At 44.8% G+C, this 15,060-nt stretch overlaps 1 protein-coding gene across 5 annotated transcripts in view; it reads right to left on the minus strand.

Moving 5' to 3' along the window:
* Positions 1-15,060, minus strand: part of FER (FER tyrosine kinase) — a 203,155-nt gene that overhangs the window by 100,911 nt on the left and 87,184 nt on the right. For all 5 annotated transcript variants that reach the window (XR_012635484.1, XR_012635485.1, XM_074931319.1 and 2 more), the window contains exon 11: positions 4,631-4,723. Coding sequence is in view for 3 of the 5 variants with exons in the window: in XM_074931319.1 (XP_074787420.1) it covers positions 4,631-4,723 (93 nt within the window). In the remaining 2 variants the exon portion in view is untranslated. The remainder of the gene's footprint in view (positions 1-4,630; positions 4,724-15,060) is intronic.

Consider the following 15,060-nt stretch of genomic DNA (forward strand, 5'->3'; position numbering starts at 1 on the left):
CTTTTATCTATTCACAAAAAAACCTCAACTTCTCCCACCAATTAACACAGGACAGTGTTTTTAGAATAGCACTACATTTAAACCAAGATATAGCTCCACTTTTAAAGTTTCAATATACTTTAACCACATAATATGTAAACATGTGGTTAATATCACATTTTTAGACTATGTTGGAGGATCAGTACTAGTCCTTTTCCTACTCTGCTTCAAGATGCTTTTTTGCATTAGTCTATTTAAAAAAATAACAAAATCTTTTATGTATGTTATTATTATTATTTTATAATTAATACACCTTCAATAATCACTGTATACTATTTTGATGGGTAATAAGTTTTAACAAACAGCTTATACATTTAGCAATAAGTATGGTTATGTAATTATCAGCAGGAAAAAGACAAGCATCTGATCACATCGAGAGCTAAGTACTAATTTGTGAAGCAGATTTCGACTGTATATGCATGGTTATCTTTTCTAACACAAAAGAAATAGCTAAATCAAAACAGAAATTAAAACTGAAAACTGACTGGTTTATATATTCTGACTTTGAAGCTCACTTGATAATCAAGAGGACATTTGTTACTCAGATATTACTTTCTGCCTCAAATGACCCATTTCCAATCTTACTTCTCCCAACATATTCCAAGGCTTCAGCAAGCCTATCTGACATGTATCTACAACCAGGTTTACACCAACTTCTACGGCATTAATAGCTACACAGATTGAAATGAAAATCAAAATAAGGACATAGGTTATTTAAAATGTCACTTCAGTTAAAGCCAATGAAAATTCTCACATTGACATCCCCTAATTTCATTTTAAATGCTTTATCATAATCCTCCTCTTGAAATTTTTCCTCTTCCAATTTGTCTCTGAAGCAGCTTTAGGTAGTATTTTTATTTTTAGTTTTAAAATTGCAACAAGTTGTATAACAAATAGACAAAATTGCAGTTTAAGTCTCACATACGCAAAGAGCAGAAGTCACAGCAATATACATTTTAATATGCTTACAAAATGTTGCATTTTTGCATCAGTTAGAAGTTTTATAAATCAAAGATCATGATAACATGGAGATTTTTTTTATCTCCAGGGATATTTTAATACTTTAGCAGGGTTCTTCCCATTACTTTTCAAATATGTAATGAAAATTCCACATTTTTCATAGGAAAAGCCTTCCTGTCTTTCCTTCCTTTCTCATTATCATATTTATTATTCCATTAGTTGTATGTATATATGTATATACACATATATGTCTATGTCTATATGCAATTGTAATCTCTTACACACTTCCTGTATATTGTTTAGCTTAACTAAAGTTTAATGGGTCCTTGGATGCAATTCTGCAGCATAAATTAGACAGTTCATACATTCTGAAGTTTTCTCAAAAATGCTAGTATGAGCTAATATTTCAGGTAATAAGATCACAAGTAATAGGTAATTAAAAGGCAATCCCTCACATTAGGGAAACTGAACAAAAGCCAGCTAGAAGTAAAAGATACTCAACAGCCATTTTCAGTGGGGATTAAAGCAAGATGTATAACATCTAGTTACTTAAATAGTACAGTTACTGGGGAAGTAGCAGTAGTAATAATATGTTATTGTGGTTTGAACTTGGCTGGCAGTCAATCTACATGCAGCCGGTCACTTACTTTCCGCCCCACTCCCCCACCCCGGATGAAATAGGGGAGGGACAAAAACAAGGGGGAATTTGGAGGTTCAATAAAAAAAAAGTTTAGTGATAGTAACAAAATAACACTAACAATGGGAAGTCCAAACAGGTAATACACCATGCAGTTGCTTACCAGCCAGTAACTGGTGCACAGTCCACACCCAGTAGCAATCCCGACCACACCAAAAATCCCACCGTGCTGGCTAGCAGCAGAAATGTCATGACACACACCTCCTTTATATACTGAGCATAACATCACACGATATGGAATACTCCAGTGACCAATCTGGGCACAGTCCTCCAGCTGTGTTCCCTCTCAGCCCACGGAATGTTAATTAAATCCTGGCTGAAACCAGGACAGTCTCCACCCCTTATTCCATGCCACTTACATCATGCTCAGGTTCCACATACATTCTAAAAAATCATCACCCCTTCCTTGGGTCTCAGATATCATTCCCTTGGTCTATGGGCTTCCAAGATGACTACTGAGTTCATAGTCCATAACTTTGGGTTCCATCTGTCATAACAGTCTTTAAGATTGGAGGAATGAAGTGGAGTTGGCTCAGTTGGTAGAGAAGGAGGCTTTGGATGTGGCAGGAGGATGCTGTGGGGCACCAATTTCAGTAACAGTGTTATTTGACAGTCTGGTTCATTGGCTATTCTCACCTAAAATCAAATCTCCTTGAGGCACACATTGAACTTCTCCATTCTTCTGCATTACCCACCAAGTGCACCTATACCCTTGGGCAAAAGTAATCCCCACATTTCTGAAACAATCTCATAAACACCTGGGCCAAAGAACACAGATGTGATATATCCACATGAGTGGATATATCACATTCCCTAGATTGCACCAGTCTCTGGTAAAATTGAGCAATACAATGGATTGCTGAAAACGACACTGAGAGCAATGGGTGCTGGATCTTTCAAACACTGGGACATGCATTTAGCAAAAGCCACCTGGTTAGTCAGTACCAGAGGATCTGCCAAGCCAGCTGGCTCTGCTCAATCAAACCTCCTACATACTGTGGATGCGGATAAAGCCCCTGTAGTGTGCATTAGGAAAATGTTGGGGAAGACCATCTGGGTTACTCCTGCATTGGGTAAAGGTAAACCCAAGTGTCTATGAGGTTGTTTCAGAAATGTGTCCCATTATCTGACTCAATCCTTCCTGGCGTGTCATGCTGCCAGAAGACTTTCTCCTCAAGGCCTAAAATGGTGTTCTAGGCAGTGGCATGGGGCACAGCATGAGTTTCCAATCAACAAGTGGTTGCTTCCACCACATAGTGTTTGCCTTGCTGAGTTTGTAGGGCATGATATAATCAATCTGCCAGGCCTCCCCATATTTATATTTTAACCATCATCCTCCATAACAAATGCGCTTTAACTGGCTTGCTTGATTGTACCACATGTCTCACATTCATGGATTATCTGTGCAAAAGCATCCATGGTTAAGTCCACCCTTTGGTCATGAGCTCATCTATGTGTTGCATCTCTTCCATGATGGACTGAGGGGTCATGGGTCCAGCGAGCCAGAAATTGTTCACCCTTACATTGCCAGTCCAGATCTACTTAAGACACCTTGATCTTGGCAGCCTGATCCTCCTGTTGGTTGGTCTGATGGTCTTCAGTGTCACGGCTCTTGGGCACATGAGCGTCTACATGGCGTACTTTCACAACCAGATTCTCTACCCAAGCAGCAGTATCTTGCCATAATTCAGCAGCCCAGACGGGTTTGCCTCTGCGCTGCCAGTTGCTCCGTTTCCACTGCTGTAACCACCCCCACGGCGCATTTGCCACCATCCATGAGTCAGTACAGAGGTAGAGCACCGGCCACTTTTTTCGCTCAGCAATATCCGAGGCCAGCTGGATGGCTTCCACCTCTGTGAACTGACTTGATTCACCTTCTCCTTCAGCAGCTTCAGTGACCCGTCGTGTGGGGCTCCACACAGCTGCTTTACACCTTCGAGGTTTCCCCACAAGGCGACAGGACCCATTGGTAAAGAGGGTATATCGCTTCTCATTATCCAGTAGTTTATTATATGGTGGGGGCTCTTCAGCACGTGCTATCTCTTCCTCTGGCACCATTACATTATCTTTGCCTTCTGGTCAATCTGTGATCGCTTCCAGTATTCCTGAATGGCTGGGGCTCCCTATTTGAGCCAGTTGTGTGATTAATGCAACCCATTTGCTCCACGTGGCATCAGTTTCATGGTGTGTAGAGGGGACACTCCCTCTGAACATCCAGTCTAGCACTGGCAGTTGGGGAGCCAGGAGGAGCTGTGCTTCAGTACCAATCACCTCTGAAGCAGCTCGAACCCCTTCATATGCTGCCAGTATCTCCTTTTCGGTTGGAGTATAGTGGTCCTCGGATCCTCTGTATCCCTGACTCCAAAATCCCAGCGGAAATGTCACAGCACACACCTCCTTTATATACTAATCATAATATCACATGATATGGAATACTCCAGTGACCAATCTGGGCCCAGTTCTCCAGCTGTGCTCCCTCTTAGCCCAGGAAAAGTTAACTCTATTCTGGCCAGAATCAGGACCTATGTTTACTTACTGCTGCTTTTATATCAAATGTGGGGAATGTAATTATTGCAACAATGGGTAATACATGCATGACCATCTGACCTACTACAGAATATCATAACACACTGTATTTCTAGTAAATCAGACTCACTGAAAAGAGTACTCTTAAAGGTAAAGCACCAGTGTGGGAGCTGCAAAGAACATACAAATGCTCTTCTCTTCCTAAAGTGCAACAAGTTGTTCTGACACGCTATTACGCCACAATATTATCACGCCCACTGATCAATCAGATCTGTGTTTTTGTAACATTATTTTAATGTCATACTTGTCCATGTAGATGGAAATGCATGATGTCTCAGAAGAAAAATACAACTTAAGCTGTAAAAATAACAGAATGTAGTACAAGACTACATTATTGATACTACTTACTGATGATGAGCCCAACATCGATTTTGGAGACCTTATGATTCCAGCTATTGAATGACGTATAGTGTCAAATCTTGAGACTTTATCCTTCTTGTCCTAGGAGAAAAAGCAGTATCTCCAGTGAAAATAAGGATCAGTGTGACAATTGAATTATTGGAGAATGTGGAATGTAGACTCCTGAATTTTATCTAAAGAAAAGATAGGGGCCGAGCCTCTACTGACAGAAACAAAGTGCGTGCCAAGATCAGTGGGATTAAGCTAACACATATCAATTCAACAACTGACAAATTCTATAATTCCTTAAATATTTTGTGCAATTATTTTAAGAATCACTACTGTTAATTATGAAGAGAACCAAAATTTTTTACACCGTAAAACCAAAGGACATAATTCTCAGTTCTATTACAATGCCTATTATTTTAAAAGGACATTGATTTGAAACCATATAATAAAAAAAAGTCCACATAGTAAAACAAAAATATGTACGTACATTATCCTTACTTAATATATGGAGGGTTTTTTTCTTTTTATTAACATGTTCTTCTCTAACAATACACTATTTGCAAATATTAGTACCAATCAGTGCAAGTTATAGGATCCATTTGTATTCTGTCACTACTGTAAACCATTAGTGAAGCCACCATCTGGATTTTAAATTCTGTAAGAAGAGGGCTCCAACTGGAACACTGAAACAGCCTTTACACACCTCTAGTTCATCATAAATCAATGTGAATTGCAAGGTGCTCATAACTTCACTTAGACCAAAGACTCCGTATTTCTTAGATCTCTGATAAATCTCTTACAATCAGCTCTCAAAACTGATATCACACAATCTTTCAAAAATACAAATTTTTAAAACATTTTAAGAACTCTTTTTGTTATTGACCAGCTGCATATCCCCCTAGAAGGACCATTAGATCTTGCAGGAAACCAGTTTTCTTTGGGAATAGTATATTCACCAGTGTGAAGAGATATTTTTTAATGTATACTAGGTATAAATTTTTCCCTAAATATTATAAGAATACAACCCAGAACAGCCCATCTACTTTACATATACACACACACACACACACACGTGTGTGTGTATGTATGGTCTTATTAGTTAAGCCAGGGTGTTATTTTAAGTCTGCTTTCGAAAATAACATGAAATACACACCAGAGCTGTCTTTCAAGTGATCTCCACCCTAGCCACATTAAATCTTGAATCTCTCAGACAAGGCCCTCACAATTTAGAAAATAATTAGTAGATGAAAGGATGATCTCAGGATATTAGGTTATTTAAAATTTCTGAAGGAAGCTAACACAGACCAGAGACTCTGTGTCCTCAGAAGTTCATTATAATTCCACACAATACTCATTCCAACAAGTATCATACATTTGACCAACCAGCTCAACCATGCCAGTGATGTAGTCACTGCATTCACTTCAGACAAACTTGCAAGACATGTTACTATTTGACTAAGGTCTTGAGAAGGACACTGGAAAGGAATTAGGAGTTCTGCATCAGGGATGCTGCAGGGAGCATTATGGAATAGTATGCTTGGCAGCTACTAAAACGTATTAGCTGATTCAGGTTGATTTTGGTTTAAATGAATTACTTTACAGATATTAGCAAAATGGTAGCATGATTTGTCACTTCCACAATTTTATACCACACCAATTTCATGAAAAAGAAAACTAATCTGTGGGCCATAACATTTTATGGAATGACTGAATTACTGCAGGATAAATTGTATTTTACCATTAAGAAGCTAGATAAGTATGAAAATATATGCTGACATTAGATAACATTTTTAATCTATTTCTCTGACTGTGTTTAAAAGTACCTGTGGCATGAGAACACATCATACAAAGAATTATAAAAAATGCATTGACTGGTATTTCTCTTTTAGGACTGGCCATATTTCTAATCCCTCTCCAGAGTGAGTCAAAATGAATCTCCACCAGACTTGGGACTGGCCCTTAGAACAGGTCATGAATTTTCTACCCATTGGACAAGTATGCCTAGCAAAACTACTGAAAATCCAACTACTTACCCCAGAATGATGCAAGACTGATGAACTCCTATATGGAATACAAACAGCTGTTTTATAAGCAGGACATTTCGTCATCCTCTTTGGTAAACAATACAAAGCACTACTGCTTCTACTTTAAAATAATATGGAAAGGATTTACAAAGACAACTCTTTTATTAAGAAACTGACTGACAACAACTACTTGTAACATCAGATTAGAGTGCTGTGTCTTAACTCATTTTGGACACAGCAGTGTCCAACAAAACAAGGAATGCTGAAACCCTGTTCCTAGTTGTATATACCTTAACCAACCTTTTGTTCCAGTTCTCTTTTTCCTTCTTAACAGTCAACAAATTACCTCAGCTCTTTTCAAGACATGTCACAGCAGAAGACCTCTACTCTGGCACTCTTCAATTTTACTTTCCATTTTTCTCTTCTGACAAGATGCAGAGAATAAAAAATAAGTTTAAGAACCTGTAGTGGTTTGAGCCCAGAGGGAAACAGAGCACCACGCAGCCATTCACTCATCCCTTCCCCTTTAGTGCTCAAAAGAAAATGAAGCAAAAAGCTAGGAAATCGAGACAGGACAGGGAGGGGTGGCTCACACATTAGAGTCATGGGTAAAAGATAAACTCATTAGAGGAAGAAAAAGAACAAACACTAACAAAAATAACACTTAACAGATAGAGTCGGACAGTAAGAAGCATTATCACATCTTAAAAACACCTTCCTCTTCTCACCCTTCCCTTCTTCCATGGCTGTTTTGTTTCCAATCTCTGCCTCCTCCCTGCAGTGGCACAGGGGCAGGGAACGGGGGTTTTTGGTCAGCATGCTGCTCCTTCCTCCAAGGAGGTGGGGAGCACTCTCTGCATTCTTCTCCTGCTCCGTGTCATTCCCTTCTCACAGGCGACAGTTATCCACAAAGTTTCGCTGACATGAGTCCCTCCCACATGCAGCAGTGTTTCCCTAGCTGTTCTGATGTGGGTCACCCTGTGTGTTGCAGCCCTCCAAGTGCTGAACTACAACAGCAGGGGCAATTCCCACAGAGTCACAGACTTCTTCAGGTGCAGCCACCTGCTCCAGTGTAGGGTTCTCCACAGGTGAATCTCTGCTCCAGTGACCTCCATGGTGGAAAGTGGGCGGCCCTGCCATCTTACCATGGGATACAGGGGAGCTCTCTGCTCCCCCACACCTCCTCCACTTCCTCCTCCTTCCTTCCATTAACCTCAGTGTTTGCATAGGTGTTCTTCTTGTAACTCTTCCTCACAAGTCCCAATCCCCTCTCAGGTTGCCCTTCTTAAATATGTTATCGCAGAGGTGTGGCCACCATCATTAACTATCTTGGCTTTGGCCAGGCGTGGGACCAATTTGGAGCCAGGGGGTGCTTCAAGAATTTTGTCACAGGGGGCCACCGCTGTAGCCCCCTCCCCTGCTATCAAAAACCCTGCCACATAAACCCAGCCTAGAACCCAAAAGAGCAACAGGATTCAGGCCAGTTGAAAAACACAAGTGAAGCACTCCCTATTTTGCTTAAGCATTTTATCAGGTGCATCCTATATATGATAAACAGAAAGACAGGTTTCTGTCTTTACTATGCTTTTACTATGTGTTTACTTTGAGGGACCTTGTAAAACATGAGGTCCTGTCCATTTTAATGGATTTTCCAGTAGAATTTATCTTGCATGGTCATGCATTACATCTGTTAGGGTCTTGTGGACAAAAATCTCCCTTTTGCCAGACATAAAGTTCTGTCACAGGAAAAAATCACCACAGATCTAGAGCGCATGAAAAATAATACAATACACTCAGAAGTGCGACACAATCAAAAAGACAGGTCATATGAATCTTATCTGTAGTAGTTGTCCTGATTCAGCTAGGATAAGGTTAGGTTTCCCCAGCAGAGAGAGAGAGAGGGGGAAGGGATCTCCAGCTGGGTTATTCATACCATGCTGGCGTCAGGTCCAGGGGCGGAACCTTTTTTACTTTGCTCTTTGGTGGGCTCGGTGGCGGGAACCTGTTTCCATGACCATTTAGCAGTATTTCTCTGTATATCGTTTGTCTTGTTCACTATTATTGTTGTTTATTGTTGTTATCATTGCTACTGTTGTTGTTCAGATTGTTTTATCACTCTGTTGCATTAAATTTCTTCTTATTTTAACCCGGGGTTTGTGCCTCACTTCCAGTCTGACCGGCTGAGGGTGGGGGAGGGGCAACGGCAACGTGCTCTCCAGTCCCGGCAGAGCCTAAACCAGCACAGCCTTAACTGGCGCACCAACGTGGGGCACGAAATAAGAATAAAAAGGGACAGACCCTGACGAAAGTGTGATAGAGCAATCTGTTGGGTGTAATTTTTCTGTTTGTATTTGTATTTGTTTGATAAGAAAATGTTTGCAATGCTGGCCCACTTGTTTGCATGGTGGGGCTGGATTACTCCTTATATCCAGCATATGATCCCAGTGGTGGCGTTTGTTATCAGTGGAAAATGTATAAAGGGTCTTATGTTGTTATATGGGCTATTGACTGCTTATGCTGCCTTTGTATCGCTTGCTGGGGGGGTGGGGGGGGGGGTGGGTGGGCGGGCCGGTACCTGTTTGCCGTTTGGACTTTTGTTAGGGGACTCACCCCCTCTGTGGGAGAGCCAGGGGAAGAGATGCTCTCGGCTTTGGGGAGTTTCAATTATCCTTGGAGCCTGCAGGCCAGTGTGATTGCGGCACAATGCTTTATGGGTGTCTGCCTGATTTTGGTGTTGGCCATGCGGCACTTCTCTAACAACAGCAGTGCCCGGAAACCTGCCCCGAGGTCAGATAATAGTGAGTGGCAAGGGGTGTGGGAAAAGACGGGCAAAGGCCTGAGTCGGTGGGCACCTCCAATGCTTTGGAATTTCACTCCCGAACAAATGCAGAACCCTGATAAGCTGATGGAGTGCTTAGAAAGGGTGTGTTACCAAGCTGGCAAAACCCAGGAGACACAAATAACTGCAATGTGTTGGGGACTTGCCCATGCCTACCGTGTCCTTTTTAATACCACCCGCTGCCCTCAAGGGAGAGAAAAGGCCACACAAACAATATCTGAACCGGGGGCACAGGCAGAGCCAGTCTCAGTCACCTCCACCAGCACAGCGACTGAGCCAGAGAGCCAGGCAGTACCGGTATCAGTTGCCCTGATACAGAAAACCAAATATACCAGAAAGTCAGTTCGCAGAGTGAGGGATGAGGATGAGCCAGGCCCATCACGGAACAGGAGGAAGGGCCAGAGGAGATTGTCCGATCTCTATCCCCCACTGAGCTGCGAGATATGCGGAGAGATTTCGGCCGCCTGGGAGGCGAGCAGATTTGCACCTGGCTGCTCCGATGCTGGGACAATGGAGCCAGTGCTTTTGAAATGGAGGGGAGAGAGACCAAGCAGCTGGGATCTTTGGCCAAGGAGGCTGGCATTGATAGGAAAATAGGGAAACAGACTCAAACCCTCAGCCTTTGGAAGCGACTCCTGCTCAGTGTAAGGGAGAGGCACCCCTACAAGGATGATATCCTATGTCAGCTAGGCAAATGGATCAGCATTGAGAAAGGCATCCAGAACCTCAGGGAACTGGCTGTGTTTGAGATGATCTGTGGTGATCTGAATGATGAGCAGTCACCCATGGACCCAGATCAGGCCCCTTGCACACACCTGATGTGGCGAAAGTTCCTGAACAGTGCACCAGAAGCACACTCGAAAGCATTGGCAATAGTGTCCTGGTGGACAGACACCCACACTCTAACAGTGGATGGAGTGGTTGGCAAGCTCTGGCAATAGGAGGGAAATCTCCCTTCATCTCAACATTCCTGGGTCTCAGCTGTGGAGGAACTGTCTCAGAGGGTCCAGAAAATGGAAGAGGACATGTCCTACATTCCACCTGCACGGGCTCATGTCTCAGCCATTAGAAGTAAACGTTTCCCCACCGAAGAGAAAGGCAGCAGAAGGTACACACCATGAGGCACACTGTGGTTTTTCCTCTGCGACCATGGAGAAAACATGAGGAGGTGGGATGGACAGCCCACTGCCGCCCTAGCTGCACGAGTAGAGCAGCTGAAAGGGAAGACCATCACAAAAGGGGAGTCCTCCAAGAAGAGCGCAGCTCCAGTGTCCAGTCAGAAATCCCCCAGACAGAATAGAATGGTGACCGTTATGTCTGACCCTCTTGAGGGGACCAGTAAATCGTTGTTGCAAAAAGTGAGTGATGATGAGCAGGATAAGAGGGGCCCTGCCTCCAGCCAGGTGGAGGAAAGGGATAATCGGATTTACTGGACAGTGTGGATCCGATGGCCTGGCACGTCAGACCCACAAGAATATCAGGCTTTGGTGGACACTGGCGCACAGTGCACCCTGATGCCATCGAGCTACAGTGGGGTTGAATCCATCTGCATCTCCAGAGTGACAGGGGGATCCCAACAGCTGACCCTACTGGAAGCTGAAGTGAGCCTGACTGGGAAGGACTGGCATAAGCACCCCATTGTGACTGGCCCAGATGCCCCGTGCATCCTGGGCATAGACTATCTCAGGAGAGGGTACTTCAGAGACCCAAAAGGGTACCGGTGGGCTTTTGGTGTAGCTGCCCTGGAGGAGGTTGAACAGTTGTCCACCTTACCCGGCCTCTCGGAGGATCCCTCAGTGGTGGGACGGCTTAAGGTTGAGGAGCAGCGAGTGCCGATTGCTACCAGGACGGTGCACCGGCGGCAGTACCGCCCCAACCCAGATTCCCTGGTCCCCATCCATCAGCTGATCCGTCAACTAGAAAGCCAGAAGGTGATCAGCAAAACTCACCCATCAACAGCCCTATATGGCCAGTGAGAAAGCCTAATGGCGAGCGCAGGCTAAGTGTGGACTACCGTGGCCTGAATGAAGTTATGCCAGCCATGAGTGCTGCAGTGCCGGACATGCTCGAGCTCCAGTATGAACTGGAGTCGAAGGCAGCCAAGTGGTACGCCACAACTGACATTGCTAACGCGTTCTTTTCCATTCCGATAGCACCAGAGTGCAGGCCACAGTTTGTGTTCCCTTGGAGAGGCATCCAGTACACCTGGAATCGATTGCCCCAGGGGTGGAACCACAGCTCCACCATTTGCCATGGACTGGTCCATACTGCACTGGAGAAAGGTGGGGCTCCAGAACACCTGCAGTACATTGATGACATCATTGCATGGGGGGACACAGCCGAGGAAGTCTTTGAGAAAGGGAAGAAGATAATTGAAATCCTCCTGAAGGCCAGCTTTGCCATTAAGCAAAAGAAAGTTAAGGGGCCTTGAAGGGAAATTCAGTTCCTAGGAATAAAATGGCAAGATGGGCATCGCCACATCCCAGTGGAGGTGATAAACAAGGTAACAGCCATGGCCCCACCAACCTCTAAAAAGGAGACTCAGTCTTTCCTGGGCGCTGTGGGGTTCTGGAGGATGCACGTCCCGAACTACAGCCTGATTGTGAGCCCTCTCTACCACGTAACCCGTAAGAAGAACGATTTTGAATGGGGCCCTGAGCAACAACAATCCTTTGAACAGATTAAACGGGAGATTGCCCAGGCAGTAGCCCTCGGGCCAGTCCGGGAACGGCAGGAGGTTAAGAACATGCTCTACACCGCAGCCGGGGAGAATGGCCCTACCTGGAGCCTCTGGCAGAGAGCACCTGGGGAAACCCGAGGCCGACCTCTAGGCTTTTGGAGCCGGGGATACAAAGGCTCTGAAGCTAATTATACACCAACTGAGAAGGAGATACTGGCAGCGTACAAAGGACTTTGGGCTGCCTCAGAAGTGGTTGGCACTGAAACACAGCTCCTCCTGGCACCACGACTGCCGGTGCTGGAGTGGATGTTCAAAGGAAAGGCTTCCTCCACACATCATGCCACTGATGCCACGTGGAGTAAATGGGTTGTGTTGATAACACAACGGGCTTGAATACGGAACCCCAGCTGCCCAGGGATACTAGAGGTGATTACGAACTGGCCAGAGAGCAAAAATTCCGTGACATCACCAGAACAGGAGGTGACACGTGCTAAGGCAGCCCCACCGTATAACGAGCTGCCGGATGAGGAGAAGCGCTATGCCCTGTTCACTGATGGGTCTTGTCGCATTGTGGGAAAACATCGACGATGGAAGGCTGCTGTGTGGAGTCCCACACGACGGGTCACTGAAGCTGCTGAGGGACAGGGTGAAACAAGCCAGTTTGCAGAGGTGAAAGCCAGCCAGCTGGCTTTGGATATTGCTGAGCGGGAAAAGTGGCCACGGCTCTACCTCTATATCGACTTGTGCGCGGTGGCGAATACCCTGTGGAAATGGCTGCAGCAATGGAAGCAGAACAACTGGCAACGTAAGGGTAAAACCGTCTGGGCTGCTGAGGTGTGGCAGGACATTACAACCCATGTGGAAAACCTCGTTGTGAAGGTGCGCCATGTGGATGCCCATGTACCCAAGAGTCGGGCCACTGATGAACATCGACACAACCAGCAGGCAGACCAGGCTGCTAAGATTAGAATGGCTCAGGTGGACTTGGACTGGCAGCGCAAAGGTGAACTGTTCATAGCCTGGTGGGCCCATGAGACCTCGGGCCACCAAGGTAGAGATGCAACATACAGGTGGGCTCGAGATCGAGGGGTGGACCTCACCATTGACACCACTGCAGAGATCATCCACGGATGTGAGACGTGTGCTGCAATCAAACATGCCAAGCGGGTGAAGCCCCAGCGAAATGGAGAGCGATGGCTGAAATATAGATATGGAGAGGCCTGGCAGATCGACTACATCACACTGCCACAGACCCGCCACAGGAAGCGCCACGTGCTCACAATGGTGGAAGTCACCACTGGATGGCTGGAAACTTACCCAGCGCCCCACGCCACTGCCCGAAACACCACCCTGGGCCTTGAAACTCAAGTCCTGTGGCGACACGGCACCCCAGAGAGAATTGAGTCAGACAATGGGACCCACTTCCGAAACAACCTCATAAATGCCTGGGCAGAAGAACACGGCATCGAGTGGGTCTACCCTATCCCCTACCACGCACCAGCCTCTGGGAAGATCGAGCGCTACAATGGACTGTTAAAAACCACATTGAAAGCACTGGGAGGTGGGACCTTCAAAGACTGGGACATGCATCTAGCAAAGGCCACCTGGCTAGCCAACACAAGAGGATCTGCCAGTCGAGCTGGCCCGGCTCAGTCAAAACCTCCACGTGCTGTAGATGGGGATAAAGTCCCTGTGGTGCGCATGAGGAATATAGTGGGAAAAATGGTCTGGTTTAGTCCTGCGCCACGCAAAGGCAAAGGCAAACCCATCCACGGGATTGCTTTTGTTCAAGGACGTGGGTGCACCTGGTGGGTGATGCAGGACGATGGAGAGGTCCAATGCGTACCACAGGGAGACTTGATTCTGGTGAGAACATGCCGTGAATTATGCTGTGCCTTTGTTAACTGTTGTTTTGTTATTGTTAACTGCTAAATGGCAGCTGGACATGACGGACATGGTATAGAATAAAGGGGTGGATTATGTCCTGGTTCAGCTAGGATAGGGTTAAGTTTCCCCAGCAGAGAGAGAGGGGGAAGGGATCTCCAGCCAGGTTATTCATACCATGCTGACATCAGGTCCACAGGCGGAACCTTTTTTACTTTGCTCTTTGGTGGGCTCGGTGGCCAGAACCTGTTTCCGTGACCATTTAGCAGTATTTCTCTGTATATCTTTTGTCTTGTTCACTATTTTTGTTGTTTATTGTTGTTATCATTGCTACTGTTGTTGTTCAGATTGTTATTTATCACACTGTTGTATTAAATTTCTTCTTATTTTAACCTGGGGTTTGTGCCTCACTTCCAGCCTGACCGGCTGAGGGTAGGGGAGGGGCAACGGCAACGTGCTCTCCTGTCCCGGCAGGGCTTAAACCATTACATAGTATTTTGAATGAACATGAGCAAGGCTAAGCAACAGAACTAAAGATTTTCTTAAACTGAATGGCATAATGTAAAAGCACAAAAGAGCTTTTTAGCTGTATAAATCCAGAAAAATGTCTGTAACTTAGATATTATTAAAAAAGAAAATTAATCTATTTATTAGAAAAGCAAGGAAAAGCGAGAGATCCAAGATAAAACTAGTGCTTCTGAGGGACAGGCAAATAGTAATACTATCTCTACTGATCAAAAGACGGAAGAATAGCAATAAGAGGCACAATGGACAATGCAGCATATATGGAATACTGTTAAAAACACCAGCCAGACATTAACATATAAGTGATAGAAATAGATCAATAATATTATTCCATTCAAAGAAAGACTGTCTGATGAGTCAGATATAAACCATCAGCATGGATACATAAGTTGAAGTTGGGCTTGGAAATTAGAGAAGCTCATAGGAAATTTAGAATAAATATGTTGAGGACTCTCCAACCGAAAGAGATAACAGCATC

Source organism: Athene noctua, chromosome Z (genome assembly GCF_965140245.1).
Source record: "Athene noctua chromosome Z, bAthNoc1.hap1.1, whole genome shotgun sequence".
Lineage (NCBI taxonomy): Eukaryota > Metazoa > Chordata > Aves > Strigiformes > Strigidae > Athene > Athene noctua.